General features: G+C 34.3%; 3 protein-coding genes across 3 annotated transcripts; 1 reads left to right on the top strand and 2 right to left on the bottom strand.

The window, feature by feature from the left end:
- Positions 1 to 792: 792 nt before the first annotated feature.
- On the top strand, positions 793 to 2,773 carry LOC123014071 (DNA primase large subunit-like). Its single transcript, XM_044412945.1, has 3 exons — positions 793 to 1,587; positions 1,637 to 2,153; positions 2,417 to 2,773. Exons 1-3 carry the CDS (start codon positions 871 to 873, stop codon positions 2,584 to 2,586), a joined length of 1,404 nt encoding a protein of 467 aa, XP_044268880.1. The 5' UTR covers positions 793 to 870; the 3' UTR covers positions 2,587 to 2,773.
- A 2,828-nt stretch (positions 2,774 to 5,601) lies between these two features.
- Positions 5,602 to 7,114, bottom strand: LOC123011925 (ras-related protein M-Ras-like). Its single transcript, XM_044409638.1, has 4 exons — positions 6,968 to 7,114; positions 6,660 to 6,921; positions 6,297 to 6,613; positions 5,602 to 6,251 (listed from the first exon to the last, which is right to left on the bottom strand). Exons 2-4 carry the CDS (start codon positions 6,844 to 6,846, stop codon positions 6,159 to 6,161), a joined length of 597 nt encoding a protein of 198 aa, XP_044265573.1. The 5' UTR covers positions 6,847 to 6,921; positions 6,968 to 7,114; the 3' UTR covers positions 5,602 to 6,158.
- Positions 7,115 to 9,056: 1,942 nt separating this feature from the next.
- LOC123015488 lies at positions 9,057 to 10,086 on the bottom strand. Its single transcript, XM_044415236.1, has 2 exons — positions 9,799 to 10,086; positions 9,057 to 9,399 (listed from the first exon to the last, which is right to left on the bottom strand). The coding sequence occupies exons 1-2, from the start codon at positions 10,082 to 10,084 to the stop codon at positions 9,104 to 9,106; spliced, it is 582 nt and encodes a 193-aa protein (XP_044271171.1). The 5' UTR covers positions 10,085 to 10,086; the 3' UTR covers positions 9,057 to 9,103.
- Positions 10,087 to 11,472: the final 1,386 nt, after the last annotated feature.

The following is an 11,472-nucleotide window of genomic DNA, read 5'->3' as shown; positions in this document are numbered from 1 at the left end:
TAAAATCGAGACCCTATAGTTATGTTTTTGTAAATGATATTTCACTCAACAAAGTAAAAAAATCGCTAAAAATCGATCAAAAAGTACATTATTGAATCCATTTCTGAGCGTTTTTGTATGTTTTTAGTCAGAAGCAAAATTATTTTGCAAAATTATTTCGTTAAAAACAAACCGAAAATTTATCAAATTAGACCAAAATTGGTGTTATTTTTGGATTTTTAAAGTAACTCTTTTAGCACGTTTTAAAAATACATTCAAATTTTTGCTCAAACTGACTAAAAAATTACCAAATTAGATTGAAATTGATATCATTTTAGCGTGTCTTGCTCGATTTGATTCGTTTTTGAACGAGAGACTCATTTATTTACAGGATATTGTCAAAACATGCTTAAATACAACAAAAATGAGTAAAATTTTGTGAAAAAAATAAGACGAAAAATACATGGTCAAAAAAGGTATTAATTGCAAGATTTTGCTAAAACAAACAAAAAAAACAGATCTAAATTGATGTTATTTCGTTTGTTTCATTCGTTTTTTGAGTGAAATTTTGCAAAAAAATACGACGAAAAATACAAAATATGGTCGAAAATGGTGTTATCTAATTGCAAATTATAGATTTTTTATCACCCGACATTTCGCAAAACTGAATTAAACACTAGCCAAAAAATTACAGAATTAGACTAATTTTTTGACTAATTTGACTATTTTTAAATTTTTCGAGGGTTAGAGCATGGTAACTTTTCAACTCAAATCTGGTGAATTTAAGTGTTTTGGCAACACTGGGCGCAAGTTTTGCGCGGGAGAAAGTTTGAATGTGAGGTTAAGTGAGTTTGCAAACTTTCATAGTTAGAAAATTGGTTGTTTTGCACCATGGATTTCACGAGTTATCGCCGCTCGGCCCGAAAGACCGCCCCCGAGGAGCCCCTAGCGGCGCTGTACCCCCACGACGTGAATATGTACCGAATAAGTCCAAAAAACGAAATATCCATCTTCGAATTTGAGGAAATCGCCCTTGGTCGTCTCAAATTGCTTCGAATTATTGAACAAGCGGCCCCCAAAGGCAACAAATTGTACAGCGACCAGTGGAAAACATGCATAAAGGATGACTTAACCAAAGCGGGGCTAAAAAAGTACGTGCGGTTGATGGGGGGCACAAGTGGCACCTCCGACTTGGATTACCAAGCACGCAGGGCTGATTACATCTCGCATTTCATCCTGCGACTCGCGTACTGTCGCTCTGAGCAATTGCGACGCTGGTTTCTGAGTCGCGAACTTGAATGGTTTTGGATCCGGTTCACGGCTCAGTCGCGCGAAGGAGTGAGGAATTTTCTGCGAATTTTCAAATTTTCCCATTCCCCGATCTCAGAGGACGAGAAAAATTCGCTAAGACATGAGCTGGAGGCGTCAACTATGGGGCTGCATGTCTTTGACACGACTGAATTTTATAAAGTGCCCTTCACTGAGGTTTGTTCTTTGGTCAAAGGCAGGAAAGTCTTCATCAAAGCCGGCTTTGCTTACATCCCCTCAAGCGAGTTGGTGGTTTGCATTCAGTCAAAATTCAGGGCTGAATTAAGCGAAGAGTTAACTGTATTTTTCCATTTTTTTTTTTTAACTTGTTTTAATTGGAAAATTTCAGTGGTACAGCCACCGAGTTCACCTCTTTGACGACGAGAGAATAGCCCCCTTGTTGGCCAACTTCCACAACATCCACACTGGCCAAAGTTACACAATCCGGCAAAATCAAGAAAGTGTGGATCCCGCAAATCTGGATGTTTACTCGAAAAAACACTTCCCCCCTTGCATGAAACACCTGCATGAGGTGTTAAGGGCTGAGCACCACCATAAGCACAAGGCGCGTCTCACTTACGGCCTTTTCTTGAAAGCCATCGGACTGTTGTATGAAGATGCGTTGAAGTTTTGGAGAGACGAGTTTACGAGGAAAATGGACTTGAACCAGTTTGAGAAGAATTACGTTTACAATATCAAACATATGTACGGTTTGGTGGGGAAAAGGGTCAGTTACTCGCCCTACAGTTGTATTAAAATCATTACGAGTAGTGTGGGGCCGGGGGAGCACCACGGATGCCCCTTTAAGCATTGGGATGCCGGTCTTGTCAAGCAAAAAGCCATAGAATGTGGAGTTAGTCTCGAAGGTAGGTTCAATCTAGGGTATTATGTTTTCAATGTTGGCGACAATGCAAATTGCCGGTGGCGCACATGATAAAATCCTGACAATTCGTTTCCAGATTGTACACTGTTGATAATTTTCATCAAGTTGAATTTTCTATCGTTTTCATTTTGTGAATATAACTCTGCTACGTGTTACCAACCGACGCAAAATTCCCTAAATTTAATTTTTTTTGTAAAATAGAATTACAAACTTTTGCTTGAATGGAACATTTATAACTAATTCCAGGTGCAAATGAGATTAAGGAGCTTGCAACTAATGGTCATTACCAACTAGCTTGTGGGAAATATTTTGAATATACTCATGGAAAAGCCCCGGAAAGTGGGATTAATCACCCCAATCAGTATTTTGAAGAGAGCATGAAGATTGAAAAGGAAGCTTCAGGAAATAAGAAATAAAATCTAGCTTTACGTTTAAATTATTTTATGTTTGTTGAATTAAAATAGGTGCTTTTTTATTTTCTTATTGATTTTGACCAACAAGTGATACTTTTTGAGTAGGTAACTAATTTTCCCCACGAGACTTACAGTTTTCGAAAAAAAACGCGTTCAAAATTTTGAAAAATCTAATTTTTGACTATTTCAAGTACCGATCACAACAAAGCTCAGAATTATTGATTTATTACTGTATTATTTTTTATCAATGTTTTGGACTATACCAGGTGAACCAGGTATGGAACCAAACGTTTTTTGCTTAAATTATTTATTTTTTGAAAAAACTAATTGATGAGTGATAAAGTACTATAAAAATGTGATGATTTAACAAGAATAAAATTTTTCGAAATTTCCTTTTATTTTTGAGTTCTACAAAAAATTATTTTTTTAAATGGCAACCCACTATAAAATCATTTTTCTCATAAAAGCTATACTCTAAGGATTATAACTATCTGCTTTATTTTTAATTAAAAAAAAAAAAAATTTTACACATAAATTGCAATTTTGACAAAAAAAATCGCATAACTCAAAAACAAAACAAAATTTCGTTCTGAAAATACAATCACATTTTTTATAATACTTTAATTTATATTAATTATTATTTTCCGGAGGCAAATGATTAAAAATAAAACCGCTTGGTTCCATACTTTATATTTACCCTGTACAGGGTGCTGCATTTTGTATGTCCGAATAGGGAATCTCCGAAACTAAGAGGTTTAGCCAAAAACGAGTAATACATTCTGGGGCTCATTTTTTGAGAAAATAATATTGGTTAAAACCGCATCCCCGCTATCGTCTTTTGTTTTCGACTTATAGACAAAAATTGACATTTTAGCGAAATCTAAAAAAATTCATATCTTTGTTATTATAGAAGAGACAGATTTGAAATAAAGACATTATACAGGCACTTTTTTACGTAGAATTTAATAATGTAGTTAACAATTTTTTTCAGTTGTTTGTTTAGCCGTAATAAAATAAACTTGTATTTTTTTAAATGGGAATCATAGATGGCTATGTCATTTTTAAAAAGCTTGTTTTTTTCTTATCTAAAAAATATATATTTGTAACAAATTATTATAATACATTTTTAGCAAAAAATTATCTTTGATTTTTGTTCGCAGCTGGCCATGAAAAAATGTTGCATCTTCAACCAAAAGGATTTAAATTATATTATATTCAACCAGTGTCACTAATGAAAGAGTTTTCTAAGTACTAAGTGATGAAAAAGATGCAAAATAAATTGTAAATCAACTTATTGGCGACTAATAACATTTCTTTGTTTTTAAACAAGCTAACATTATCATTGCAACTTCTAGTGATACATAGAGTGTTGTAAAAAAAAGCCGCTTTAATTCTTCAATAAAATATATTTTATATGACACAAAAATGACGATATGGCCATTCAAATACCCAAATTCCGTCTATGTGAAACGTTATCCTACCTCCATTAGATCATCAAAAAAATGTTTTTTTCTAATTGTGTTGACTGTTGACACATTTGTTTTTCCTATTTTTGGATTTTTTAAAAATATGTAATAATTTTGTTCTGAGGCGCTCGGATATTTGTTCAATGCTTCTACCGTATCGTATTTTTTAAATCTTTATAATTTTATCTATTTTTTCATCTATTTTACAGTTCGCAAAACTCTTATTGATTATTATTTACACATTTGGAGTGAAATAGTTTTTCCATGGCCAACTATTATCACACAAAATATGTATTTCACTTTTTAAGTATAGTATTAAAAAAATATTTTGTTACAAATTTATATTTTTTAGATCAGAAAAAAATAAGCTTTTCAAAATTGCCATAGCCGCCTATGATTTCCATTTAAAAAAATACAAGTTTATCTTATTACGGCTAAACTAATAACTGAAAAAATTGTTAACTACATTATTAAATTCCTCGTAAAAAAGTGCCGGTATAATGTCTTTATTTCAAATCCGTATCTTCTATAATAACGAAGATATAAATTTTTTCAGATTTCGCCAAAATGTCAACTTTTGTCTGTAAGTCGAAAACAAAAGACCAATATTATTTTCTTAAAAAATGAGCCCCAGAATGTATTACTCGTTTTTGGCTAAACCTCTTAGTTTCGGAGATTCCCTATTCGGACATCCAAAATGCAGCACCCTGTACATACGTAAAATATTTTGTTTGGCGTTGAGAAACCCTAAAAATTCTGCTTACTTTAGTTGTTGGCGGATTTATAAATTTTCTGTCTTTTTTTTAATAAACGCAAAATTAAAAGTACTTTCTAACGGTACCAAGCCTGAGGGGCTACGACTAATAGTTCTCGAGTTATCGCCTGATATCAGAAAAATTTAAAACTAAAATTAGTTCAAATAACAGTTCTTGCGCTTCTGGGGATTTTAAGTACTCAGAAACGATTTTGAGTCGAATTGGAAAAAATCCATTCTCACATTTATGAAAATTCCTTGTAATTAATATAAATCATCAAAATTATTTTTTTTCAATTGTGCGTCTGAAAGAAAGCTTATTTCGTTACTAAAACCAACGCTTTAATAAGCCATTTCAACACCAATTTGGGTGCTGAAATGGACTAGTACAATTTACTTTCCAGAGGTTGGTAATGGTGATTTTAAGCGACGTGCATGAAAAGTTTACAGTATTCATTGCTAATTCAACAAAATTTTGAAAAATATTCGAGACTTGACATTTCGAAAATCGAATTTTTCAAACTTTGTGATATTTATTACCAACCATCATCTTATTAGGGCAAAAGTTCCTAAATTTTGAAGGATTGATTCTATTTAAAAAAAAGTACGTAAAACGCTCTCGTTTCATAATCCTCGAACCACAAAATTTGCCTTACGAAACGCGTTCTTTAATGTACTATTTAAAGTATAAATTTTGTACCAAGAAAGCCAAAAAAAAAACTGATCTGGCAACGTAGTAAAAAATAATTAAATAATTTTGCCATAGGGAGTCAAAATAACTGTCAGTGGCGATTCCAATCCATTCAAATAAATTTTATTAAACACATACACAAAAGATTACATTCTCGTAATAAAATAACGTGCTGTAATCTAGAGTTTAAGCTATCTCTAGCTAAAAACTTTGGCTAAATAAGAACTGAGTCATTTCAGTTGTTTTGCATATAAAAACCTAACAATTACGTTTCTTTGGCTACAATACTCGTGCTGAAACTCTAGATTAACGCCTAGTATTAAAAATAGCTAAATCGGTTATCAAATCGTGGAAATAAAACATGAGCGGGTTATAATACAAGTCAACGAGACTACTGCTTTTCTCCCTCTAACGTATGTATAAAAATTGAAAATATCACAATGTCGTTTTGAAGGTCCTGAAAAAAATTAGTGCCGTGTTTTTCGTAATTACATTAGGAGCCAATTAAGCAAAATGAGCAGTTTTTGGTCCTCTTGAAACATGATGTAGTTTGCGTTGGACTCATCATACAGAGAATACAATAATCTAGACACGTAACATTGAACACTTGACTTTAAAGCTATAGAATACAATAAATAGGCCTGTTAACAAAGAAAAAAGCAAATTAAAGAATGATACATTTCCCCAGCTTGCTGAGTTTGCGTTTCTTCTGTTTCTCGTGGTCGGGTTGGGGCTGATTTCGTATAATCCTCACAACCTGAAAAAAAACCCTGAAAACGTGGACTTTGGGCCAGTTTCTTACCTCATGGAACGTGGCGTCGATATTGACTGGGGGGTCCTTGGCGCTCGTCTCAATGTACGGAATCCCCAGTTTGTGGGCCAACTCGCGCCCCTGCTCCTCCGTGATCTTCCTCAAGTGCACCAAATCGACCTTATTGGCCACCAACAACATGGGATATGTGTCTCGGTCTTTCACTCTCAGGATCTGAGTGTGGAAATTCACAATGTTCTCATAACTGTTCTTATCAGTGACTGAGTAAACCAGGAGAAAACCGTCGCCTTTCCTCATGTACTGCTCTCGCATTGCGCTGAATTCCTCCTGCCCCGCGGTGTCAAGCACTGAAATTTCACGTTTATTGGAGAAAAAAGGGGCAAAACGGTGTACCGTCCAAGATGCAGCACTGGCCGTCCACCTCCACATGCTGCAAGTAACTGTCTTCGATCGTGGGGTCGTAATCCGTCACAAACAGTCTCTGGAAAAACTGGATGGTGATGGCGCTCTTCCCCACGCCGCCGTCCCCCACAACCACGAGTTTCACGGTCGGGGTTTGCTCATTCGGGGGGCGCGTCATGGCAGTCCTGGTACTGAACTTGCGTTTTTTGCCTATTTTGGCGAGTTTTGGGCACGTTGAAGTCAATTGCTACTCCTGGAAGAGGGTACTTGAGTGGCGGAGATAACAAGGTGATACGAACATGATAAGCGGTGGGGGAGGTTCCGTTGGCGACCCATAACCTTTCATTGTTGGCTTTTTCGTTGTTTTTTAAGCTAAATCATTGCGAAACCCCCGATTAAACCGACAAAAGGGTGGTGTGTGGGTGAGCTTTGTGCGCATGCGCGAGGTTATGTCATGTCATCTTTCAAAAAATTACGAAAAAAGGAATCTGCACTGATTTTAAATATTTTTTCTGTGTTCAATTTTAAATATTTTATTCCAAATAAGTACGTAATAAAAAATTTTTTTTAAGTTTAATTAAAAATAAGTGAAAACCGCTAATAGTAGATGAAAAAACTTTTTTATTTTTATCTCAATTCCAATCATTTTTTGTATTATTTTCTGTTAAACATGTTTACAACATAACTATTTTCATATGCAGCATAACCGTCTTCTTTTATTAAAAAAACTGTCATACAATGGCGGACATGGAATTTTGGACATCAAATTTATGTCAATTCAAAAAATGTCAATGTAAACCACACTTTATTGTCATTATGATTGACGTTTAAAACTAAAATTTGAAAGTTGTTTCAGTTGAAATTTATTTTTGGCGTCGATTTTTCTTTTTTTAATATAAGTTCAATAAATTATTTTGGTTTGTTGTCATTTTTTCTCTAGCTATCTGGACAAAAATTACAAAAACTGAAGGTGCCTAAAGCCCGTTTTACATTTTTATGTCAATCGTCCAAAATTCCGTGTCCTCCAGTGTACATATTATAACGGTGGTTATTTAAATTTGGCGTCATCGTTGGCGGTTCACGAGTGTGTTGTGAACGGACCACAATTTTTAATAGGCCTGACGAGGTATCAAATGTCAGATTAATAACTTTGAATGCGATGGTATGTTCACAATTAAACTTTCATGGATAGCTAATTAAAAAATAGAGAATAGTATAGGCAACCAACTATACGTAGCGAGGCTGTAGTTCAAGGTGCTTTCCAGTGTTAGATACATTATTGATTGTTGAATAAATAACTTAATTAATAACTATTGTCAATAGTCTAAGGAAACCAGACCAATTTATAGAACATTTAATTGCCTGGTATTCTTTAAATAAAATCTCTTTTAATTTTTCGCGAGTTTTAATTACTGCATTCATCGTTGGTCCTGTTCTTCCTGTCTTAAGCTGACGAGGGGGCTCCTTCATGATTATAAAATTGCACACACGACGAATTTCACCACAATTTCGTGGTGGCTTTATTCATCACAAGCAATGATTGAAGTCAAAAAGTGTTGTGTTCTGAAGGGGCCTTATTAGTAGTAAAATATCGTTAAATTCGGCCTTTTTTCGGCTCGTTTCGTTCGATTTAGCTCGTATTTGACTGAATTTTTGCCAAAGCAAGCCGAAAAATTACCAAATAATTAGGAAATTGTTTTACTTTTTACATTTTTTCTAGCGTTTTAAGCATGTTTTTGTATTAAAAATTCTCATTTGCTCGATTTACATCGTTTTTTAGCCAAAGTTTTGTCTAAGTAAGTCGAAAAATTACCAAATGATGTAAAAACGTTATTTTTGTCTTTTTGAGCAATTGAACAAGCTATTCAAATATTTTTTACAAAATTTTGTCAAAATCGGCCGAAAAATTATTAAATCATAATTATATCAACATCGGCGTTATTTTGGCTTATCTTTGAGCAAAATATTGCCAATTATTTAAGCCGAAAAATTAGCAAATAATTATAAATTGTTTTTTTTGCATTTTTTGAAAGTTTAAGCACGTTTTTGAGCTAAAAACTCATTTTTTTGGCGAGATTTTATTATCATTTTTTTATGTTTCAAGTTTTTCATAAAATTGCGTTTGAACAAGGCAAAAATACGGAAAATGGTGTTTTTCGAGCAGTTTCAAATCTAAAAATTCATTAAGAAATTTGCTAAATTGCATCGAAAGTATAAAAGCGTTTGTTTTTTCTTCTAATTTAAAAAATATATCCAAATGAACTAAATTTGAAGTTTTTTTTATTTCAACAGTCTCAATCATTTTTCTCTGGGACTGTTTTGATTAGTAGAATGTTAAACCGAAAGAAACACAAAACTTTGTCACGTAACTCGACAAAACCACAACAATACGCTAAAATTTTTATTAGAAATAAATTAAAAAAAATTCGTATACATTAAGAAGAGATCGGTTGGTAGGCCATCGGCAGCCCCTGCTCCAGGGCATTCCTCTGCCACACCTGCGGCACAATCTCGTACGCCAACTTAGGCCCATGATGGTAGTGCTCCTCCGCCACAAAATTCTTCAAGGCCACGCCAACAGCCACCGTGAGGGCCACCAAACTCATCCCGAAGCCCTTGACGGCCAGCGCGGCCATCAGGGCCAAAACTGCCGGAATCACAATCGCAGCTTTCAGTTTCAGGAACATCAAAATCGGGAGCAGGATTTTTTTCAGCTTCTTCGTCCTCGCCTCTGAAAAAATCAGAGCTATGAATGAAATAAAGTGAACAAGGTCAAGAGCAGGGACGGCTAACGCTACATTTTGTAGGTCAGTAAGTCGCGCTCGCTTCCATATTTCTCGAAATTTGACAATAATTTCGGACAAAACCGCTCGTTTATTACCACTAGTGGTAGAAAAAATGGAATAATTGTGGCAATGTCGTGTCAAATTCAGTGTGTCACCTAATTTAAATCGCCGGAGACCACTCCTCGAGTTAACCGGGTCAGCTGACCACGGTTTCGAACGATTTAAATAAAACAAATAATATATTTCGCTAGAAGTGAAAGAATTTTGCCCTCGATTTTCCGCAGGAGCTTAATTGACAATTGCAAGCGCAAGTTGAACATCACGTTGCGAGATTATTATTTTACCATTCTCCCAGTTCCGGGCCGTTATGGATCGAGCGATTTTTATTTCACGATTTTTCACAAACTGGACGAGACGTTCTAGTACCCCAACCTGGGTTTTCGCCCCCGAGGAATGGTTAGATTTCTTCACCAGACTCAGGCCCAAAACCTCGAGGACCGGCTCGCGATCCAAATCGTCGAAAAATTTCACCAAATTGCTCTCGACGCAGCGGAAATCACCGTTATCGCACTTTGAAACGTCGCAAGTTGCGACAGAAGCGCACAAAACAATCACAATCAAGCGCAACATTTTTTGATTTTGGGCGATTTTGTGGGTGGTAATTGACTATTTATGTGGTGATAATGATAGTAGGGGTTTGCGTAAAATATGTAACACGGATAATGACAAATTCCGTGTTAATGCGTGTCTTGGGAAGCAATCAATCGATTCTGGACTACAAAAATTCGTTTGTATGGCACACGTACCCCAATAACGGGACAGAAAACAACAAAAATGTGTGTGGAAAATAAAAAAAGAAAAATAATTGTACTTTGCCTTCAATTAAATTTTTGATTAAAGTGGTCTGTGACTTGAAAATCTGAGTTGGCAAGACTGAATTGCGATAAGATAAGACTTGACAGTTTAACTTTAAAGTCATAGGCCACTCTGATCAAAAATTGTTGACAGTTTTGACATTTAGGTACGACCAGGTATAGCCAACTACATCTCGTGCCATTTCTAATAAATTGTTGATACCCTAGTACCTACTACATATTTCATATTTTCTTCTTCTTCTTCTTGATAATGTTGACTTTTAACGCCAAAGCAAAATAGTAAATAATTGGTGAAAAATTTCATAAAGCAAAATAATTGAAAAAAAAAATGAATAAGTGAAGACTGTAATTAAAAGAAGGGCAGAAAAACGCAAATTGTCAAAAACAAAATTGTCAAATTTTTCAGAGATTTACATAGTGCGAAAAAGGTTGTTCCCAAAAAGGTTAGAAAACTACCAAAAGAAATGTCGTATTTGGTGGTCTTGCTAATGGAAAAACATGGAAAAATTTGATAGAAGTTTGAAAGATGCTTGACAATTATGAAATTGTGAATTGTGACAAAGTCAACGTCAAAAAACTGGCATTTATTAACAGGCCCAATTTCATTATAAAAAAATCAATTTGCGTTTTTTTGCACCCAAGTGTACTTCGTTTTAAATAAAAAGAAAAAAAATCGAAAAAAAACGTAGAACCAACCTTTCGTAAAACTGCAATTGTAAAAATTTTCCAAATCGACTTATCTACTACAAAGTAACAACACAAATAATTTTCTTTAGTCTCATAATAAAACCTTCAGTTTATATACTTGTTTTCGCAATGGACTTGAAAGTGAGAACAGATCAATAAAAATTTTGCTTTCTTCGAACAAAAACTGAAGATTATTCCTTCAATTAAATTTCTGATTAAAGTGGTTTGTGACTGAAAATATGAGTTGCCAACACTGAAGTGTGATGTATAAATGAATTTTTCAGTGATGTCACCATTAGATCAAAAAGAATATTCTGATAAAAAATATTTTCAATTTATCTTTTTCTTCTTCTTTTTCTATTTTTGATAATCGACTTTTTTCACCAAAGACAAAATAATAAATAATTGATAAAAATACCATAAAGCAAAATAATTATTTTGATAAAAATTATTTTT

This window comes from Tribolium madens, unplaced genomic scaffold (genome assembly GCF_015345945.1).
Source record: "Tribolium madens isolate multiple individuals breed KSU strain unplaced genomic scaffold, Tmad_KSU_1.1 Scaffold_19;HRSCAF=116;Tcas5.2_LG9, whole genome shotgun sequence".
Classification (NCBI taxonomy): Eukaryota; Metazoa; Arthropoda; class Insecta; order Coleoptera; family Tenebrionidae; genus Tribolium; species Tribolium madens.
Note: the sequence above shows the minus strand (reverse complement) of the source record. Positions and strands in the feature narration are given on the sequence as shown.